The following is a 23,489-nucleotide window of genomic DNA, read 5'->3' on the forward strand; positions in this document are numbered from 1 at the left end:
AATAGGTATCATTAGAAGAAATTTCAGAAAGTGATGTAGTCAACAGAAGGCAGAATACAGAAGTAGAACCTAAGTCAGAGTCTAGGTCAGAACCTGAACAAATAGTAGAGTCAGTAACTCCTGAATTACCGACTAGAAGGTCTAGCAGAACAATTGTAGCACCACAAAGGTATTCCCCTTCATTGCATTACTTGTTGTTGACTGATACTGGTGAGCCAGAGCATTTTGCTGAGGCTATGCAGGGAGATGAATCTATTAAGTGGGAGCTAGCAATGGAAGATGAGATAAAGTCTCTTCAGAAGAATAAGACATGGTCTTTAACCAAGCTTCCAGAAGGAAAGAAGGTTTTGCAAAACAGGTGGGTCTATCGGTTAAAAGAAGAACCAGATGGCAGCAAACGATATAAGGCTAGACTCGTAGTGAAAGGGTTTCAATAGATACAAGGAATTAACTTCACAGAAATTTTCTCTCCTGTTGTCAAGATGACTACCATCAGAGTTATCTTGAGTATAGTAGCTGCAGAAAATCTTCATTTAGAGTAGTTAGATGTGAAAATTGCATTCCTAAATGGAGATCTTGAGGAAGAAATCTTTATGGCACAACCAAAAGGTTTTGAAGTACAAGGCAAAGAGAATCTTGTGTGCAAGCTTCATAAAAGTTTGTATGGATTGAAACAAGCACCGAGACAATGGTACAAGAAGTTTAATGAGTTTATGAGAAACTCAGGATTTCACAGATGTGAAGAAGATCATTGTTGTTACTTGAAGAAATATGTTGACAGTTATATCATTCTTGCCTTGTATGTTGATGACATGTTGATTGTTGGTGCTAATATGGCAGAAATTGACAGGTTGAAGAAACAATTGTCAAAAATTTTTGAAATGAAGGATCTTGGTCCAGCCAAGCAAATTCTTGGTATGAGAATTTCCAAGGATAGATCTGAAGGTATTCTGAACTTATCTCAGGAAAAATATATAGAAAAATTGCTTAGCAGGTTCAATGTTGGAAATGCTAAAACCAGGAATACACCTTTGGGAACTCAAAGTTCTCAAAAAGGCAATCTTCTCAGACAGAGGAAGAAGAAAGTGACATGTCTAAAGTGCCATATGCATCTGTAGTAGGGAGCTTGATGTATGCTATGGTTTGCACCAGACCTGATATAACACATGCAGTGGGAGTTGTGAGCAGGTTTCTATCAAATCCCGGAAAGGAGCATTGGGAACGCGTGAACTGGATATTGAGATATTTGAAGGGCACTTCAAAGATACATTTGTCTTTTAAAAGAAGTAATTTCACTTTACAGGGGTTTTCTAATGCAGATTTGGGAGGTGATTTGGATGATAGAAAGAGCACAACAAGTTACATTTTTACGTTGGGTGGTACAACTATCAGTTAGAAGTCCAAACTTCAAGGTAGAGTCTCCCTTTCAACCATTGAAGCTGAATATGTAGCTATCTCAGAAGCAACAAAAGAGATCATATGGTTGAAGAATCTTCTAAAAGAATTAGGAAAAGGGGAAGATGAATCTCCATTGTTCAGTGACAGTCAAAGTGCCATTTGTCTTGCTAAAAATCCAATTCTTCACTCCAGATGCAAACACATTAAATTGAAGTATCATTTTATCAGAAACTTGATAAATGATGGAGACTTGATTTTGTTGAAGATTCCAGGTGCAGAGAATCTAGCTGATATGTTGACCAAGACTGTCACAACAACTAAGTTGAGACTTTGCATTGCCTCAACTGGCATTCGAGAAAATTGATGATGAAGGCACTACACTAGGTGGTAATGTAAATCAAACCCCAAGTGAGAGAATTGTTAGTATTATGGTGCTTGATTTAGTCCCACATCGCTTAGAATTGTGAGATGTGGTTATCTATTTTACTATATAAAAGACCTTATGTAAAGCTTTTGAGATACACCAAAAATAAACATACTTCTTAGTATAGTTGTGGACGTAGGCATACACATTGTACGCCGAACCACGTTAAATTCTCTGTGTCTTTTTCTCTCCTTTATTCTTTCCTTTATTGCCTTGTTCCTAACATTACAAAATCCAAATGGATCAACCAATGTCAATTGATTTGAAATATATTTTATACAACATAAACCCAAATAGAGTTGTCATATTTGGGTTGAGTAGGCCATGAGACTTGTAAATAAAATGAGAGCTAAGAAAAAGCAAAGAAGGAAAGGAAGAGAAGTTATAAACATTTTTGTGGTGGTGTAAGGATCATCATATCTAATGTCCTTCATGCCTCTTCTTTCCTCTTTGACTACATGGATTCCCATTGCTTTGATGAGTGAGGTATCAAACATACCTTGGTATGTAATCTCCACATGATTCCACTCCTTTTCTGAAGGCATTTCCATCAGACCTTCCCGGAACGGTAACAGATGTAGATCAAAGATGTGTATATGATCAGATTCCAGCATCCTCACTTCTCTCTCCATACTATTCCAACGATATTCTTGAACTTTGCCGTTGATTAACACCACGGGTGTATTAAATTCCACAGTGATATCAACCGGTTCAGGTGCAATAAGAAGACAAAGAACTTTGGGAGGGAATTCATTACGAAACCAGAAAGAAATTGAAGGTCCCCTGCTTTCTTTATCCAACCACCTTGGAATACTTCCTCCTGGAAGCACAAACATAGTCTTTCCAGCCTCGTGAAGTTGCTGCAAGCCACAGTTCATTGAAAATTCATTAAACGAACTATATATTATAAAATCAAATTCATTAAAAACAAGGCAAAACCTGATTCAACAACATGCTTGAAGCCGAGGAAGTCAATGATGTACACTTTATTGCCCTCAAACGTTTCAGGTTTGGTGGAAGCCCTCTAATTTCCTGTAGACGCTTGCATCTATTCACATTAAGATAATTCAGGCAGTGAAATTCTTTGATGCACCCAGGAAGGAATGTGATATTACTTCTCGATAGGTCTAAAGATATCACTGTGCTCAACTGCGTGAAACCTGCTGAAAAAAAATCATCATCTAGATTGCAACTCGGTAACCAAAACCACCTTAGATTTGAAGATACAGTTGAGCCCACTTCTTCACCATCTTCTGAATTTATCCATTTCCACTCCTTGCATTTACCAACGTCGAAAACATGCAATGTAGACGTGAAGGCAATGTTATTTAAATGAAGAAAATCACAGTCCACGTATAACACATGGAGTCCAGTAAGATTATGAAATGAGACTGGCAACTCTTTTATGGCAAGGTTAAACAAATAAAGTTCCCTTATATTTCCCATCTTTCCTAATATTTCTGGAAAATTCTCAAGACTTAAACAATATGAAAGTTTCAGTTCTTCAAGAGAGGGCAAGTTGAGAGGTGGAAAACTCATAACCTTGGTACATCCTTTAGCATTCAATATTTTAAGTTTAGTCATAAAGCCAACTGAGTCGTCAACTGCAATTAAATTCTCACACCATTCAAAAGAAAGTTTCTCCAAATTTGGGAGTTCAGATACTTCAGGTATCCATGTTAAAAGTTCGCAGCGGTCAAAATTCAAGTTGGTTAGACTCTCGAACTTCTGCAAAGATAATAATAGAAAAACAGAAATAAGAACAGGATGAATAAATTGGAAGTGTATTTATCAAGATGAGGAATATATTCCGTAAACTTGCCTTTGATGAGCAAGGGAATTTAAATGACGTAAAATGACTGTTGGGTAACTGGCATGTCACAAGTTTGTTCGGATGAAAATTTGATGGTAAACAATTTGAAGGGTATCCATGCCATTCCAGTACTCTCAAACTTTCTGGCAAACAATTGGGAGCTCCGGAAACTTTGCCATTTCTAATAATTACTATTTTTAGGTTTTCCATATTTTCAAAGACGTCTTCATTCCAATACAGTGTTTCTTCTTTCTCGGATACGGAGATATCAAGACATAAAATCTCAATCCTATTAGTTCCCTGTTAATGCAAAGAGGCACACGGATCAACTACTTTTATGCAACACATCCAGAGAAATTGTACATCATATTGAAAAAAAATAACTACGATGGAAATATATGAAACAGAAAAATATATCAATTTGAGAAACAAACCCAATCATCCATGAGTCTCACTTACTCTCTTGTCCTTTAAAACTTGAATTATATCTTTAGGTAACCATAACCTCTTGCGCTTTCCTGGCTTTTTCGGTGATTCTTTCAGGTCAATTTGTCTACCCATGTCCTCAATCAAGTCATGCATTTCAACTGTACTAGACCAACCAATCTTTATTAGAGATTTATCAACTAGCACACCAATATGATTTTTCATGTAGTCATCATATAGAGCACGAAGCATAATCTCAACCTCTGTCAATTCGTATCCTTTGAAGCAACAAGCAATGTCAAGAAAAACACTCTTCTCCTCTTCCTCCAAAGCATCGAAGCTTACTTTAAGTATATCTATGATTTCATTGTTAGGAATTCTTTTATACCGACTGATAGCAGATTTCCACTCTTCCACACTTTTTGCAAACAGATTGGAACCAATTACTTCCAAAGCCAATGGAAGGCCAGAAGCATATGTTACTACATCATCCAAGACCTCCACGTAACTTGGATCAGCTTGTTCCGTTTTGAAAGCCTTCCATGTAAGCAATTGAAGAGCATCATCTTTATTCAATGTCTCGACCTCATATGTTGTTTTGACCTGATGAGATGCAAGCAGTTGAGTATCTCGAGTTGTGATGATGACCCTGCTGCCGGGACCAAACCAATCAGGGCTTCCAGCCAGTGCCTGTAACTGCTTGCACTTGTCAACATCATCAAGAATCAAGAGAACCTTCTTTCGCTGCAACCTTCGTTGTATCATTAAAATTCCTTCATGTTCACTAGCTAAGTTGATGTGCTTCTCTCCAAGAATTTTTAAAAGAAGGATGGTCTGGAGGTGTTTTAACCCATTTTTATTTGATTCTTCTCTTACATTTTGAAGAAAGCATGAACTATCAAAATCATCAGCAATCAAATTATACATTGCTACAGAAAGTGTTGTTTTTCCTAACCCACCCATTCCATGGATCCCTATCATGTGAACATCATCAGATCCAACATCCAAAAGTTCCTTGACTTTCAGCACCTGTGACAGTAGGCCAACTGGGTAATCCGCAACATATAAAGGAGAACGATTAATCTCCCTACAAACCCGTTCAACAATTCTCCCAATAAACTCGTACTGATATTCATCTCTGTTCCAAACATTAAAGTTTGATTAAGGTAAACTAGAAGCATTGTATCCATGTCTTCATACATATGCTAATTTTAAATAAAATAAAAAGATTGGTAAGGTGGGTACCCATCTTTGAAGTGATAGCCAGAGAAGTCAGCAACTTGACGCAGAGTCATCTTCCATTTCTGTAACTTCTCCTTCTTCGACTTGAACCTTCTCTGATGGTTAGTCAATGCTTCTTCATAACTCCCTCTCTGGTGTCTCACATCTGAAGGATCCACCTTATAAAATACTGGTATAACAAGTAGCCCTTTATTCTTGCAGTCAAGGATGGCTGCAAGTTCATCCAAGCAGAAGGAGGAAGAAGCATAGTTGTGAGAGAGAACAATGATGGCAATCCTAGACTCTTCAATTGCCTTCGCAAGTGCTGGTGTGATTTCCTCTCCACTCTGAAGATCCTCATCATCGATGAAAGTGTGAATTCCTCTGTCACAGAGAGCTTTGTAGAGATTGCCGGTGAAACCATAACGCGTGTCTTCCCCTCTAAAGCTGAGGAACACATCATACGTGAATCTACGGGAACTTGGAGTTGCCATTAGAACAAAGTCTGGAGTGATTATTGTTAGCGTGTTGGGACTGTAAATGGAATCAAATTTTGAATAAACATGAAATTGCAAGAATGAAATGTGTTGGGAATAGTTCAAGTGTGAGTTAAAAAGTCCCATATTGGATAGAAAAGACAAAGTTAAACACTATATAAGAATAAAGACCCATAACAACATTGCCTTAAGGTTTTGGTGTAAAAGTGGTGTCTAAGGTCTTATATGTGTAAGACTAATGTCATATAACCATATAGAACCACAATCTCTCAATGACCATAACTATGCCATGACCATGTCTATAACCATATCATATATGAAAAATTATATAACCTATCAAAATGTAAGGTAATGCAGAGTGAAGGACCAAGCAGTAATTGAAGGGGTCCTGTTGCAGGTGAAAGCGCGTGAAACCTTTGGAAAATATTTTTTTTGGTTCTTTCTGATTTGCCTCACTATATTGGTCAATGCAAACGATAGCCACACAATAATATTCATTTATAAAGATTTATATAAATTATGGAATGACATAATTAATTAACTTGGATTAGTTCACTTGATTTTGACCTTTGATAATTCTATACCCAATCCAAACAGTTGAGTTTCAATTGATTTGTTTGATTAAGTTGGGTTGATCTAAGTCATATTCATTCCTAATAATCTCAAACTATTGTTTTTACTACTTCCATTCGTACGTGCACTTTGATTGTCTTTGCAACTACATCTCTTGTAATGAAAAAAATTTATTTTTAAATTATTGATTCATTTCCGTTAATTGTGAATGCTTTTTAGTTTTTCTCAATTTCAATCTTTCTTCTCTTTGATAATCTAAAAGCTGATTATATGTTTATTGTTACAGTATTATTGATTATAAGTTTCATGACTAGATTAGTTGACTTTTTCAAAAGGAGTAGGCAGCCCAATCTGTGAGTTAATGTTTAGAGATATAGTTCCGCGGATATTCTAGAAGAGATAAGAGGAAAATTTGAGATAAGATGCATAATGTAATGAGTGAATAATATTTGAGATCAATATGGTATCTCATAACATAATTGTTTACGCACTTTCAAATTCTTAAGTTTCAAGGCTGTCAGTAATAAACGAACGAAGAAACGAGTACATAAGAAATGTATATTTTTTTTTCTCCAAAAAATGTGATATTTTGTAATATACGGCGAAAAAATAGAGTTCAAGGATCCGTGCATGTTCAAAAACAAAAGTCCATCTTAGTTTTGGAATTGTTTCATGAGTACAATGATTTCCTTCACAAAAACCATGAAAATTTTTGAAGTGCATATGCTTATAGAAAGACAAGTACGAATGTTATCTTCTTTTAAGACTCCAAAAAATTACTGATATAAAAAATTATGATAAATTACAGAAGAATCACTCTCTAACTAAAGTTTTTGAAAAACTCTCCCTCTAAACAGACTTGAAAACATAAATAATCATCATAAACTTAATATAAATAGAATTTTGAGTGTTATTATTCACGCAAAAAAAAAATATTTATCAGATAATTCAGATAAAATGTTTCTACAAATTTGAGGTTGAAGCAAAATAAATATATTAATCTAATTGAGTTAGATTAAGACAAAGAAATTAATTAAAATATAATAAAGATACTATTAATATTTATTTTTAAAAAATTAAAGAAAAAATTATTCCGGAGCCAAATTTCATATCGAAAAGTCTATGAAGGAAGGTAATAACATCCTAAAACATATATTTATTTTATATTTTAATTTAATTAATTTTACGACAGCTAAATTGAAAATACATCTATCGAAAATACTTAAATAATTAAATGTCAAAGCAGTTTTAATTAATTTTTGTATGAATTACAAAGATTGAAGTTATTTAAATTAATTTTGTGTATACTTGTAATAACCATCATATTGAAATGCACCTGACATAGATATTACTAGAGATTTATTTAATAAATTATAAATATTTTTGTAATTTAGATATATGATGTTTTATAAGTTATTATTTAAATATTATACAAAATGGGAAAAGATTGGTTAAGAAATGAAAATGACATCATGTTGTAGGGTAGCATTGGTATACAATAGATCAATTAAAATTGTAAAAGGTCGAGAGAACATGCTGCCTCGTATGCTTCACGGATTGGAAACAAAGGTCCAAATTCTAGAAAGAAAAAAAACTTTTTTTTTTATACCTCATAACACTTTTAACTGGTTTTCATGAGTTTTAAAATGATTATTTTATCATTTATAAAGGTAAATTTTGGATTCTTTCCCCGTTATATTTTTGTACCGTTATATATATATATATATATATATATATATATATATATATATATATATATATATATATATATATATATATATATAATCTTAAACAAATATAATAAGTGAATTTTATAAAAAATATATATAATCTAATAATTATATTTTATAATAAAAAAAAATAAAATAAACATTTAAAATATCAAATCTTATATATTTTATAGATTTTATTTTTGTTACTAATCTTTATTTTATTTTGATAGAAGATAAGAAAGATTACTATTTTTATCCTTTAATTTCCTTTTTAATTTTTTTTTTAGTTTCCCTTTATTCTCTCAAAAATATCAATCTTTTTGATACGTATATATAATATACAATGAATATCTTAAACCTGAATAGTTGTGGAAATGTTCACTCGTGAGATTTTCACTCTGAAATTGGGATTCGCAAAATTTTTTTCCAAATTACGTATCTGATGCAGTATCCAAATAAATGAAGGCGTATCTGATGCAGTGTTCAAATTGATGGCCGCATCTCATCCATGAGCAAGCTCCGGACACCGCATCGTGCAGGTGTCTACACCGCCTCCGTGTCGGTGTCTGCTTCGGGAGCGGGAAGGGCGTTCCAAATGAGGTGTCGGAGCCAAGAATGATTCTTCATATTTTGGTGTGGTTTCTTGAGCGAAACAAGAAGATAGAAGAACCTCCAAGTTTGATAAAAAAGAAATGGTTCGAATGATACAAGGGGTGTTGCTAGTTTTTTACGGCAAGATGTTTGATGATTGGAAGATTAAGATGCTAGCCATCTTTGGCTTTCAAGATGCTGCAGAAGTGGTGGTCGATGAGCTGTCAGAACTGGGGTCCAAGATCACCGATGAAGAAAAGAAAAATTACAAGGTTCAGCAAAAGCTTGATAGCAAGGAATAGTTCCTCATTTATCAACGTGTGAGTCCCAAGATCTTCAACAAAATCTCAAAAGCAGCCATCGCCAAAGAAGAATGGGGAATTTTGGTCAAGACCTATGATGATGGTAATAAAATCAAGAAGGTAAGACTCCAAATTCTACTACAACAGTTTGAATTTCTGACTATGGAAGATAGTGAGACCACATCAGATTATTTTGAAAAAATTCAAGAACGCGTATTCATGCTATGGGATCTTGTTGAGATAACATCTCATATCAGCAGGTTGTGGACAAGATTATGAGAACTTTACCTCCAAGGTTTGACCATGGAGATCGAAGAGTTGCAACATTTGCTTGAAGCGCATGGTTACAGGATAAATGAAAGAAGACACATCCAAGGACAAGCTCTCCAAGCAAGGTCTGGTTATAAAGGGAAGAATAAAGGGGGAAAGAAAAGGCATAAACAAAAACTTGATCACAATTCTAATGGTTCTGGTGACTCTACAAAGGCTAAAGATTAGAAGGTGAATGCCTCTTCCAGTGGAAGGAAGGAGTGGAAGTTTGATAAAAAGGTTGTGTTATAATTGCAAAAAAATTGGTCATTTTGCTCGACATTTCTAGGATGGATAGGGAGTAAAGATTTTGTTCGTATCAAAGACACTCAAAGAGTTACCTTTCATAGTCATCATTAACCCTTTATGTAATAGTTGACCCAAGCTTAAGAGATTTGTGTTCAAACCTAATACATACAACACATCTTGGAAATGAAATCTCTGCCATGAGCTGCCTCATTTATACGAGCAAAGAATAAACCGAAAAACGAAGCAAATCTACAAGATGATAATTCTGATTTGGAAGGGATAATGTTGATGGCTCAAACTGGCACTGATGTTGTGGATGAATCATCCTGTTATTTGGACTCAGGATGTTCAACACATATGACTAGTAGAAAAGACTAGTTTGTTCGTATAAATGAGGCAGCTCATGGAAGGATTCACTTTGCTGATGATAACAACTTGATTGCTAAGGGCAATGGACATATGGTTTAAAAGATTATGATGGCAGAGATGTCATTATCGAAGATGTGTTTTATATACCAGGTTTGAACACAAATCTCTTAAGCTTGGGTCAACTATTGCAGAAAGGGTTAATGATGACTATGAAAGGTAACTCTTTGAGTGTCTTTGATACGAACAAAATGTTAGTTATACATGCTAACTTGTCTCAAAACAGGACATTTCGTGTCAGAATGAGCATTTTGAAATATCAGTGTTTTTCCAGTGCAGTGAATAGAAATGAATGGCTTTTGCATCTTAGATCTAGAAATTTGAACTTCAGAGATTTACATCAGCTCAACCAACGAAATATGGTGTTTTGATTGCCTATTGTACTGCTTCCAGATGAATTGTGTAAGGAGTGTATTCAGTGCAAATAGACAAAGGGAAAATTTTGTAAATTTTTACCCTAAAAGGCAACTGAAAAGTTGAAAGTCATCCATTCAGATATTTATGGGCTAATATAGGTTGAAACCCCTGGTTTTATTTTGTGGTTGTTGCTTAGAAAAGGCCTTGCTTATTGCAGATTTAGAATCTGTGACTGCAAACATTCCATTCCTGATATGGAAAGTAGAAGTGGTGCCAGTTGTTTATATTATGCTTTAGCTATTGAATTCATATTAGTGTAGAAGAAGTCCAAAAGCATGTCATTGTTTGTCCAGCTAATTGTGAAGCATAGCATTCAATCACTCTATTGAAACACTTAAATCCAAATTTTTTCTTTAAAACTATAGATAACTGTAAGTTTGTAGATGATATGAATAGAGTGATTGAATTGTTATGCAATGGAACTAATTTAGAAAACAAGAAATTTTACATGTCAGACAGAGCCAAATAAAAGGAGGTAGGAAACCTTTGACTTGTAACTATTTCCTTATCTGAAATGAAAAAACATGTGGTATTTCTTAATATTTTGTTCTATCAACATGAATAGTTTTGAAAGTTTAACATAAAGGATCTTATATGTGATCCAGCAAAGAGTGGTACAACTAGAACAATGAGGATAAGTAACTCGGAAGTTATGTGGTATTGATAGGAATCTACCTTCTAAGTGGGATAGGGCTTTTTAGAAATATATCATCGAAGGCCTTAATTTTTTCAATCAGGGGAGAGTTAGCTAGAGCATAAAGGAGTGTTGTGTGCTTCTGTTATTCTGTGCCGGATTACCTATTCTTCTTTATGTTATTTCCTTTGTTTTCTGCAGTACCTTAAATTCAGTAAAAAAGTCCAAATTCGTCTGTTTAACAGGTTCTTATGGAGTTTAAGTGTATTTATAAGAGCCTAATTGGTATTTACTTATTCAATTGTTATTTTGAAAGAGATGGAGGATTGAAGTGTGAGGTTCTGGTTATCCCTTTCTTTCATCTGTATAGGGAAATACTTTATGATTTAGATTTAAAGAGAACAAATTCCGGTTGGGTACGTTGAGGCTTGGAAAGGCGAAAGGATTATAGTGTAACATGTGTCACAATTTATGGGCTAATATAGGTTGATACCCCTGCTGGAAATAGATATTTCATCACATTCATTGATGATGTGACTAGGAAAATGAGGACTTATATGCTAAAAAGAAAGTGTGACTCTTTGGATGTGCTTAAAAGGTTTAAACGGCTTGCTAAGAAACAAAGTGGACACAATGTTCAAGTGTTGGGAACTGATGGAGAAGGAGAATACACATCAGTATAGATTTCCAAAGTCTCTGTGCAGATAAAGGGATATTAATACATGAGGTAACACCCTTATACATGCCATAACATAATGGTACTGCTGAAAGGAGAAACAAAACTCTCCTAATCATGGTACACTGCATGTTAAAAAGTAAAAGTCTTCCACTCTTGCTAAGCTTTGTAATATGTTACTAAAATAAGTTACTAACAATTGGCATCAGAAAGCATTATTGCCATTAATGGTGTTCTCTACAAACCATGTTTCTTCTTTTTGTTTACATGAACTTTCTATCATTCTTGATTCTCTACTTTTATGTTGGTGTAAGGATCATCATATAGAATATCCTCCATGTTGATGTTTTTGTCTTTCACTACATGGACTCCCATGGCTTTAATCACTGAGGTCTCAAACACACCCTCATAGGTAACCTCCACATGCTTCCATTCATTTTCTAAACCCACTTCCATCAGAGCACCATGGGAAAGAAACCTTCGCAGATCAAAGAGATGTGTGTAATCCGATTCCAACATCTCCACTTTTGTTTTCATAGGATTAGAAAGACATTTTCTAACTTTTCCATTGATGAACACCATGGGTGTAACAAACATGAAAGAGCACATTAGAGGTGCAATAAGAAGACAAAGAACTTTGGCAGGGAATTTATTTCGAAACCAGAAAGAGATCGAAGGTCCATTGCTTTGTTTGTCCAACCACTCTGGAATTCTTCCTCCTGGAAATATAAACTCAGTCCCTCCCACCTCGTGAAGTTGCTGCTGATCACAATTCACCAACAATTCATTAGATGAACAATATATTATCAAATCAAATTCATTAAAAACAAGACAAAACCTGATTTAATGATGGGTTTATATATATTTTTCACATATGGGTTACCCATCTAGAATCAAGAGAACTTTCTTTCTACGAAGCCTTTGTTGTATCACTGAGATTCCTCTTTGCACACTTACTAAGTTTATGTCCTTCTCTCCAAGTATTTCTTAAAGAAGGCTGTTCTGGAGTTGTTTTTACCCATGTTTATTTGATTTTTCTCTTACATCTTGAAGAAAACATGAACTATCAAAATCATCAGCGATCAAATTATACATTGCTAGAGAAAGTGTTGTTTTTCCTAACCCACCCATTCCATGGATCCCTATCATGTGGACAACATCATCAGATCCAACATCCAAAAGTTCCTTGATGAATAAGATGTTTGGAGAAACAAATCCGATTCTTTGACGACAATGCAAAGGAAAATTGATGGGTGATACTAACTCCCCAGGCTTGTAAATACAACAAAAAGGAAGAAGCAAGAAAACAATATTAAAGAACCTATCATTAAACCTATGCTCGTTAAGGAGTAGTTTTGTGATTGGAAAGTGTTGAGATGACTGTCTTCTTTATTGTTGGTACAAGGATCATCATATCGAATGTCCTCCACGCTCCTGCTTTCCTCTTTTACTACATGAATTCCTGTTGCTTTAATGACGGAGGTATCAAACAAACCTTCATAGGTGACCTCCACTTGCTTCCATTCTGTAGACACTCCCATAAGATCATCTTCGAAATTTAATTCTCGTATGTCAAAGAGATGTGTATAATCCAATTCCAAAATCCTAACTTCTTTATTCATATGAAAAAGAGATTTTCTAATTTTTCCATTGATGGACACCATGGGTATAGCCAAGTCGAAAGGGCCCAGCACAGGTTAAATAAGAAGACAGAACTTTGACAGGGAATTTATTTCGAAACCAGAAAGAAATTGAAGGTCCCTTGCTTTGTTTATCCAACCACTCTGGAACACTTCCTCCTGGAAAGATAAACACTGTTCCTCCAGCCTCGTGAAGTTTCTGCTAGTCACAGTTCATCTATTCAACATTTCATCAAATGAAACTATCTGTTATCAAATCAAGTTCATTAAAAACAACACAAAACCTGGTTTAACAACACGCTTGAACCCGAGGAAGTCAATGATGTACAATTTTTTGCCTTGAAATGTTTTAATTTTGGTGGAACCCCTTGGATTTCTTGAAGAAGTTTGCAATCACTCAAATCAAGAGCATGCAGGTTGTGAAATTCTTTGATGCATTCAGGAAGGAACGTGATATCACTTTCCTGTAGCCATAGATAACTCACATGAGCCAACTGCGTGAAACCTGTTGAAAGAAAATCATCGTTGAGGTTGCAAGAGAGAGCCGTAAAATCATCTAGCTTTGAGGATACGATTGAGCCCATTTGTTCTTGAGTCTCTTCTGGTTTTTCCTATTCCCACCCCTTACAGTTATAAACTCTAAAATTAGACAGTTCAGGCGTCATGAAAATGCTACTTAACCGAACAAAATCGCAATTCACAAGTAAATTTTTGAGTCCCGTGAGATTTTGAAATGAATTCGGCAACTCTTTTATGGGAAGGTTAATCAGTTCAAGTCTTTTTATGTTTTTCATATTTCCTAATATTTGAGGAAAATTCTCAAGACTGGACAATATGAAAGTTCTAGTCTTTCAAGAGAGGTCAAGTGAAGAGGTGGAAAACTCGTGAGCTTTGAGCAACCTTCTGCACTCAATATTTTAGGTTTAGTCATAAAACCAACTGAGTCGTGAACTGCAGTTAAACTATCACACCATTCAAAGGAAAGTTTCTCCAAATTTTGGAGATCAGATACATCTGGTATTCGTGTTAGAAGTTTGCAGTCGTCAAAATTCAAGCTTGTTAGATTCTCGAACTTCTGCAACGAAAACAATAAGGGAAGGAAATAAGAACCCAATGGATACATTTTAAGTACATTTATCACTTTACAAGATGAGGAAAATATACCTTCGATGAGGCATGAAACCCAAATGACGCAAAGCAACTCTCAGGTAACTTGCATATGACAAGTTTGTTGGGATGAAAATTAGATGCTAAACAATTTGAAGGATATCGATGCCATTCCAGTACTCTCAAACTTTCTGGAAAATAATTGGGACCTTTGGAAAATTTAACATTTCTATTGATAAGTACTTTAAAGTTTTCCATCTCCATAAAGGTGTTTTCATCATATTCTACTGTTTCTTCGTTCTCAGAGATGGAGAAATCCAGACACATGATTTCAATTTTACTTGTTCCCTGATATTGCAAAATGGCACGAATCAACCACAACATAAGTGTAAGACCTCAATTAAGAGAAGTTTAAAAGCTAATATAGACAGAAAAATTTAGAAACTGTACAGAAAAAAATAACTATGATGTGAACAATGATAGACAAAAAACTGAATCAAGATAAGAAAGCAAATTAATAATTGGTGAAGCTCACTTACCATGTTGTATTTTAAAACATGGATTACATCTTTAGGTAACCATAATCTCCTACGCTTCCCTGGTTCATTCGGTGATTCTTTCTGATCAATTTTTCTACCCATGTCCTCAATCAGATCGTGCATTTCAACTGTACTAAGTAGACTAACCTTTATGAGAGATTTTTCAACCAACACACCAATATGATGTTTCATGCAGTCATCATAGAGAGCTCCAAGAATATCTTCTACCTCTCTCAATGCATATCCTTTGAAGCAACAAGCAATGTCAAGAAAAACAACCTTCTCTTCTTCCTCCAAAGCTTCATAGCTTACTTTAAGTATCTCAATGATTTCTTTCTTAGGAATTCTCTTATACTGTCTGGTAGCAGATTCCCATTCTTTTACACTTTTTCCAAAGAGGTTGGAGCCTATTACTTCTAATGCCAGAAGCATAAGTTACCTCACGATTCAAGACTAACTCATAATCTGGATCAGCCTTTTCCTTTTTGAAAGCTTTCAATGTAAGCAGTAGTAGAGCATCGTTCTCATTCAATTCCCTTTCTGGTGTCTCACATGAGAAGGGTCCACCTTATAAAATAGGGGTATAACAAGTAGCCCTTTATTCTTGCAGTCAAGGATGGCTGCAAGTTCATCTAAGCAGAAGGAGGAAGAAGCATAGTTGTGAGAGAGCACAGTGATGGCAATCATAGACTCTTGAATTGCCTTCATAAGTGCTGGTGTTATTTTCTCTCCTCTCTCAAGCTTGTCATCATCAATGAAAGTGTGAATTCCCTTGTCACAAAGAGCTTTGTAAAGATTGCCGGTGAAACCATAGCGCGTGTCTTCCCCTCTAAAGCTGAGGAACACATCATAGGTGAATGTTCGGGAGGTGATTGTTGGCATTAAATGAGAGGTTAGAGTGTATATGGAGTTTATCTTTGAATAAATATGAAATTTATATATGGACTGAAGCGTAGAGTTAGTGTGAAGTGCAGTGCAATGTCTTTCTTTTAAATAAAAATAAAATAAAATTGCAGGCTGCGTAACCCGTGATCTTCGATGAACGTAGTCAAAAGGAAAAGAAAAAGGAAGATGCGTTCATATCTTCGTCTAAAATTATCTGGAAAACTAGATGTCAGAGATAAAATAAATATTTACTGTACATTAAAAGTGATTTTGCTAAAAGTATTAACCTTTGAAACACCGAGTTTATTCTATAATGTTCTAATAAAGGGATCATCATTGGTTTTACATCGAACAATTGAGTTTAACTGGGTTCTTAATTTAGCTCTGAGGAAAGAAGAAAAAACAAAAGTGCTATTTGAAGATTTGTTTTTAGTCCCTTAAAGTGAGGAAAAAGTTGTGTGGATGGCTTGTTTGGTCTCCAAAATCAAACTGAATGATGAGATTGAGAAAATGTAACGCAGAGTATACCAAACATATAGGAAATACCATACCAGTGTTAATTATTCGGAATGAACTTTATGGAAAATCTCTTTTTTTTCCCTCTATTTTCTCTCAAAAGTCAACACCATGCACAACCCCTATGTACGTGACGAGACAGGTCTTCACATTTAAGTCGTCTTAGAAATTTCCCATAATAAAGTGCACACAATTATTTAGAATCATTTGCAGATCTGTTTAAATTTACACATAATAAAGTATAAATTTGTTATGTGTATATTTGTTGGCAGTAGACACAAGCAAATTTATACTTTCGTCACTATTGAAGCACCAAATTTTGAAAAAACTACGAGTTTTAACCACTATATGTTGTTTGTTTGAGTTAAAGTAGGATGAATCCTTAATTTAGAAGCCAGTTTCTTTGCATCCCATATTGTAATATCTTGATTGTTCTTCAGCAAAGGTATTACTTGAAAGCTTTTTGAAGATTCGTTCCGTGCACAAAGGTATTTATTGAAATATTGAAAATGTTTCTTTCCCAGAACTATTGGAACTTGGAAGCATATGCCAACCAAAAACACGCTCCGAGTCCGACTGCTTCAGATGCTGCAGTTTAATAACGTACAAAGTAATGTGCCATCATTTTTTTCTTTTTGTTTGTAGACAACAAATTCTCTCTTATGAAAAAACTTGATTCACCCTCTGCTGATGTTGTTATTCATGCAATTAACATTACAATTTACAGACACATATATTTGTGACAGTTGTACTCAAACCAGACAAAAATGATTATAAACTGTTAGTACATTAATTACCACAACACGGTTAAGACATTAATTATCGTAACTGCTAATATATTTAAGTTTATTCCAAACCCATTGATTTAATATATAAAGTAATACACTCAGACAACATAATATGGATTGAAGTCTGATTTACTACTCCTCAAGGTGTTTGGATGTCTCTGCTATGCATCCACCTTACAGCAACATAGTAGAAAGTTGTGTTCTTGGGTCATAAGCCAACTATGAAAGGTTACATTCTGCTAGATCTAGCTACTCATGGGTGTTCGTTTCTATGTGCAGTTTTATTAAAAGGTGGCACCCTTTAAAGATTCCTCTGTCCTTACCCAGCGACTCTACATCTGTCTAGATCCTACCATTAACCCCTCTCCATCCAATCCCATCCACATTCTAATTCCAATTTCTCCACTAATGATTGTGTTGATCACACACCAATGTCTCCCTCACATAATAGACCTCTGATTTAACAGCATGCTTGAACCCGAGGAACCCAACGATACACAGTTAATTCTCCGAGGCATTCAGGAAGGAATGTGAAACTACTTTTCTCTAGCCATAATTGTCTCACTTGAGCCAACTGCGTGAAACCTTCTGAAAAAAAATCATCATTCAGGTGTAAGAATAAGCCCAAAACGATTCTACATTTGAAGATACCTTTGAGCCCATTTTTTGTTTGCCCTCTCTAGATTTTACACATGCATCTGTCTCACTTACCGTGTTGTGTTTTAGAACATGAATTATATCTTTTGGTAACCATAATCTCCTGCGCTTTCCTGGTTCTTTAGGTGATTCTTTCTGCTCAATTTGTCTACCCATGTCCTTAATCAAGTCGTGCAATTCAACTGTTCCGCTCTGACTGACCTTTATGAGAGATTTTTCAATTAACACCCCAATATGATGTTTCATGCAGTCATCATAAAGAGCACGAAGCATAATCTCAACCTCTGTTAATTTATATCCTTTGAAGCAACAAGCAATGTCAAGAAAAACACCCTTCTCCTCTTCCTCCAAAGCATCAAAGCTTACTTTAAGTATCTCAAGGATTTGATTATTAGGAATTCTTTATATTTATTAACAGCAGATTTCCATTGTTCCACACTTTTTGCAAATAGGTTGGAACCAATTACTTCCAAAGCCAATGGAAGGCCAGAAGTATATGCTACTACACGATTCAAGACCTTTACATAACTTGGATCAACTTGTTCCGTTTTGAACGCTTTCCATGTAAGCAACTTAGGAGCATCCTTTGCATTCAATGTCTTGACCTCATAAGCTCTTTTAACTTGATGAGATGAGAGCAATTGTGCATCTCTGGAACTTCTCCTTCTTATCTTTGAACCTTTTTTTATGCTTAGTCAATGCCTCTCCAAAACTACCTCTATGGTGTCTAACATCAGAAGGGTTGACCTTATAAAAGAGCGGTATAACTAACAATCCTTGGGTGTGGCAGTGAAGGATGGTTGCGAGTTCATCCAAGCAGAAGGAGGAAGAAGCATAGTTGTGAGAGAGCACAACTATGGCAATCCTAGATTCTTCAATTGCCTTCTGAAGTGCCGGTGTGATTTCCTCTCCGCTCTGAAGGTCTTCATCATCGATGAAAGTGTGAATTCCCCTGTCACACAGAGCTTTGTAGAGATTCCCAGTGAAACCATAACGCGTGTCTTCCCCTCTGAAGTTGAGGAACACATCGTATGTGAAACCAAGGGAACTTGGAGTTGGCATTAGAACAAAGTCCGGAGTGAAAATTGAGCGTGTTGGGACCAAATGGAATCAAACTTTGAATAAACATGAAATTCAAACAATGAAATGTAAGGTAATGCAGAGTAAAGTATGAAACAGTAATTTGGAAAATATCTCTGTTGGTCTCTTTCTAGTATGCTCCAGTTTTGGTCAATCCAACAGTAGTCAACACAATAATGTTAAACTTATCTCCATCTTATAAAGATAATATACACTATACGTCATTTTCATTTTGTTAATTCTATCTCTCCAAACGGTTCGATTAGAATTTATTTGTTTGATTAAGTTGAATTTATATAATCCACATTTATTCATAATGATTTTAAAATATTTTTTTGCACTATTTCTTTATATATATATATATATATATATATATAAGTGATTTATTTAGAATAATTGTTTCTTTGTCACATTTATTATTTACTATTTTTTTACTTTTTATTCTCAATCTTAATTTTTCTTTCCTTTTTAATACTCTAATAATATTACACATTTAATTATAATTTATATATATATATATATATATATATATATATATATATATATATATATATATAAATATATATATATATATATATATATTAATATTATGAATTAATGATTGTTCATTGATTTGACACATATACTCATATGTAATATTCATTACTTCTCTTTATGTAAATATTTGTATTAACTAATTTGATTTGTTTCTTTTATGGATCAGATGGATTACATGTTGTATCTATATATAGGACTCAATATTAATACACAAATGAGTTGTTCCCTATTCTCTCATTCTCTATTCTCTATTGTTTCTTCTCTTCTCTATTATCTATTATTCTCTCTGTTATTGGTTCTCTTCTCTTTCATAACATGTTATCAACACGATGCTTCAACCAACTGAGGACTAATGGAAGTTTTTTCTCTCTAACGACAGTGCTCTGCGTGTCTCAATCCAGGCTCTTTTTAATCCTTTCTCAATTTATAAGTTTACCTTATATTCTTCCTCTTGTGATAAGAATTGTTTGACTTTATCAATTTTCATCTTCGTCTTATTATTTTTATTTTTATTATGATGGTGATTATTATTATTTTGATGATGATTATTATTATTAATATTATTATTTTATGTGTTAGTTCTAAACACGCAAAACGTTGCAAAATTTGGATTTGTGACCCTTGATATTACAAGGAAGAATTCCTTATATTGGATTTTAAATATTGAAATACATTTAGATGCAATGGATATTGAGATACCATTAAATAAAGAAATAAAGCATCTAAACAACTAATTTGCTCATGCAACAAAAATATTGTGAAAAAAGATTTCACAAATATTATGAATTTATTTCATGCCTATGTATGGCTGGCTGGACAAAGCAATAAAGCTTTTGATGAAAAATCACAAGATCCGCCTAATTTGCTCCATTCCCAGTGAATGCAACAATAAATATTATGAATTTATTTCATGCCTTTGTATGGCTGAACAAAGCAATGAGCTTTTGATAAAAAATCATGAAACCTATCCAAATTGGTTCTACTCCATTCCCAGAAGTGAATGCATCAACATTTGATTTATATTTTCATGATCGTGATCGTGATATTGATTATGGACATGGTTATAAAGAAAATTTCAAAGACACATTTTGTCATCAGAAGTGGCACAATAATGTGAAAAAGGGAAAAAGAAAATTTGAAAATATTGACAAAAGAAAAGATGAAAGTATATATTATCTTTACAATGGTAAAGACCATTTGAGTTTTACTTATTGTACACTAAAGCATCTTACAAATAATGTGAAGATCATAGAAACACATTTTGCTTATGAAGATGGTGATTCTAATTATGGCCATATGGATGTTACTCATCTTTATACTATTATTTTCTTTGTTAAATCAGATGGAAGCATTGATCACTGATCAACTCATTAGTTATGAGAGTGTTAAAAAAAATCATATTGATATTTACGTTTATATGAAGAATGAATGTTGACACTAGTACCAAAGGTTGTGTCTTATTGACAATGCAACAACTTATACAATTCTCAAGAGTAATAAATTTTTCTATTGTTTGATAGTGCTAGACATCAATGTTAGTATTATTTATAGTACTACAAATATATTTGAAGGCTCTAGAAGAGCTTTAATACTTCTACCAAGAAGTTGAATAGAAACTTATTAAGTTTCAAGGATATTTGTCTAAATAGATATTATATTGAGACAAACAATGAAAAAGATATGAAATATCTTTATATCTCTACGATTGAGTTGAAAAAAAAAATGTATATTGGAGAAATTATCAACATTCTCTTATGGTTTGTTAATTCCAAAGACATGCTTGAAGCGTGGTAGGTCGATTGGTTCCAAAGATAAAAACTCTTGAATGAGAAAGGGAGCTAAAATGCAAGATGACCTACTCGAAAAGGTGAAAATCCCAAAAGATTCATTTCATATAATTAATGATTCGGTTCTAGAAGAACCTCAGGTACCTGAAATTGTTCAAAATGATGAGATCTCAATAAATTATGTCATGAATCATATAATATGGAACCAAAATGAAGTTAACATTGACAAAACTTTTACTTATAATATAACGATGAATGCTATGAATGCCAATGAGGATCAATAAGCAATGATCATTGAAGATTGTCGGCAAAGAAAAGATTGGCCAAAATGAAAATATGCAAAAAAACATAATTATATTTGCTTGCTAAACGAAAGGTTTTTGGACGTATAGTTCGCACACCTAAAGTTGGGAAACCCGTTGGATACATATGGATTTTTGCACAAAAAACAAATTAAGAATGATGAAATTGTTAGATACAAAGTACAATTGGTTGCTCAAGGTTGTTCACAAAACCTTGTATTGATTTGTGAAAAAACATATTCACCAGTATTGGATGCAACAACATTGCAATATTCGATTATCCTAGTTGCACAACAAGGTTTGCATTTACATCTAATGGATGATGTTACAACCTATTCGTATGGTTATTTTGAGAATCTTATTTATATGAAAATCCTTGAAGGATTTTATTTGTCCAACAAGACAAATTCTAAAGAGGGTTATTCAATAAAATTGAACATGCTCTTTTATTGATTAAAGCAATTAGGACGTGTGTGACATAACCGTCTTATTGAGTACTTATTAAAAGAAGATATAGAAATTATCCTATTTGTTCTTGTATTTATATGAAAAGATCCAAAAATGAATTTGCCATAATTATTGTTTATGTAGATGACATAAACATCGTTGGAACTCCCAATGAGCTCACAAAGGCAATTGATTACTCAAAGAAATAATTTGAGATGAATGATCTTTGAAGGGCAAAGTCTTATTTGAAATTAGAAATTGGAAATTGAGTATTTAAATAAATGTGTTTTTATACGTCAAGAGGCTTATTTAATTAAGGTGCTTAAAATGTTCTAAATGGACAAGTCATGTCCATTATGCACTTTAATAGTTGTTAGGTTGTTAGATGTTGATAAAGACTCTTCTTAGACGTCAAGAAAATGATGAAGATCTTCTTGGTCCAGAAGCATCATATCTTAGTGTCATAGAAACACTAATGTATCTTGTTAATTATACTCGATCTAATATTGCATTTGCTGTAAATTTGTTAAGCAAGATATAGTTCTTCAACTACAAGAAGAAAATGGTTTGGAGTAAAACATATACTTCGTTACTTTAAGGGTACTACGAATATGAGCTTATTTCATCCAAATGATTCAGATTCAGACCAATGGGTTATGTATATGCACGTTATTTTACATATTCTCAAAATGTCACAATGGTTGATCACAAACAAGATGTTTGTTCACATGTGGTAGCACTAGAGGTGTCAATTTGGCCCAGCCCACAGGGCTTGACCCTGACCCATGTGGGCTAGGGCCAAAAAAGCTCACATTGAAAAAAAGGCCCCCAACAAAGAAGCCTACAGGTCCAAAAACCCTACAAAAGTCCTGTGGGCCAGGGCCAACCTATGGGCTTTCATCTTCCACATGAAAAATATATTACTATTTGTGGGACAGGCCCAACGAACCGGATAAGCACGACGACCCGAATAGATCGAACGACCCGGACTTGCCTGAAGACCTCTACAAGAACGACGACTCGAATGGACCTGATGATCCAAACAGGCCTAAGGACCCGAACGGGCACGACGACCCGGACGACGCGAACGGGCCGAACAACCCGGACGACCTAGATGGGCCTGACAACCAGGATAGGCCTAACGACATGGACGAGACCAATGACCCAAACAGACTCGATGACCCAGACGAACCTGACGACCCGGACGAGACCGACGACCTGGACGGGGCTGACGACCCGGATGGACCTTATGACCCAAACAGGACCGACAACACGGACGGGCCTGACAACCCGTTTGGACCCGACAACCCGGACACGCCTCGGGCCCGACGACCCAAACAGGTCCGACAACCCGGACGGGCTCGACAACTTGGACGGACCCTACGACCTAGACTGGCCCGACGACCCGGACGACACCGACGACCCGGACGACCCCGACGACCAGAACGAGCCCAACGACCTGGACGGGCCCTACGACACGGACGGGCCCCACAACTCGACAGACTTGACGACACGGACGGGCCCGACGACCCTAAC

At 34.8% G+C, this 23,489-nt stretch overlaps 2 protein-coding genes and 1 pseudogene across 3 annotated transcripts; all 3 read right to left on the reverse strand.

The window, feature by feature from the left end:
* Nucleotides 1-2,061: 2,061 nt before the first annotated feature.
* LOC114182193 (disease resistance protein Roq1-like) lies at nucleotides 2,062-5,862 on the reverse strand. The gene is made up of 5 exons (XM_085672773.1): nucleotides 5,307-5,862; nucleotides 4,095-5,199; nucleotides 3,645-3,935; nucleotides 2,762-3,550; nucleotides 2,062-2,682 (listed from the first exon to the last, which is right to left on the reverse strand). The coding sequence occupies exons 1-5, from the start codon at nucleotides 5,774-5,776 to the stop codon at nucleotides 2,125-2,127; spliced, it is 3,213 nt and encodes a 1,070-aa protein (XP_085528899.1). The 5' UTR covers nucleotides 5,777-5,862; the 3' UTR covers nucleotides 2,062-2,124.
* Nucleotides 5,863-12,676: 6,814 nt separating this feature from the next.
* LOC114181790 (disease resistance protein Roq1-like) lies at nucleotides 12,677-15,486 on the reverse strand (annotated as a pseudogene). The gene is made up of 4 exons (XR_014994677.1): nucleotides 14,955-15,486; nucleotides 14,473-14,763; nucleotides 13,593-14,383; nucleotides 12,677-13,507 (listed from the first exon to the last, which is right to left on the reverse strand). The product of XR_014994677.1 is annotated as a disease resistance protein Roq1-like (transcript).
* A 2-nt stretch (nucleotides 15,487-15,488) lies between these two features.
* LOC146886668 (putative disease resistance protein At4g19530) lies at nucleotides 15,489-18,978 on the reverse strand (the record flags this gene model as incomplete). Its single annotated transcript, XM_085672629.1, has 4 exons — nucleotides 18,424-18,978; nucleotides 17,855-18,084; nucleotides 16,892-16,943; nucleotides 15,489-15,940 (listed from the first exon to the last, which is right to left on the reverse strand). Coding segments are annotated over exons 1-4 (1,173 nt in total), but the record flags the coding sequence as incomplete, so codon positions are not given.
* Nucleotides 18,979-23,489: the final 4,511 nt, after the last annotated feature.

This window comes from Vigna unguiculata, chromosome 4 (genome assembly GCF_037176805.1).
Source record: "Vigna unguiculata cultivar grain cowpea cultivar isolate G323 ecotype 2 chromosome 4, ASM3717680v1, whole genome shotgun sequence".
NCBI classification, from domain to species: domain Eukaryota; kingdom Viridiplantae; phylum Streptophyta; class Magnoliopsida; order Fabales; family Fabaceae; genus Vigna; species Vigna unguiculata.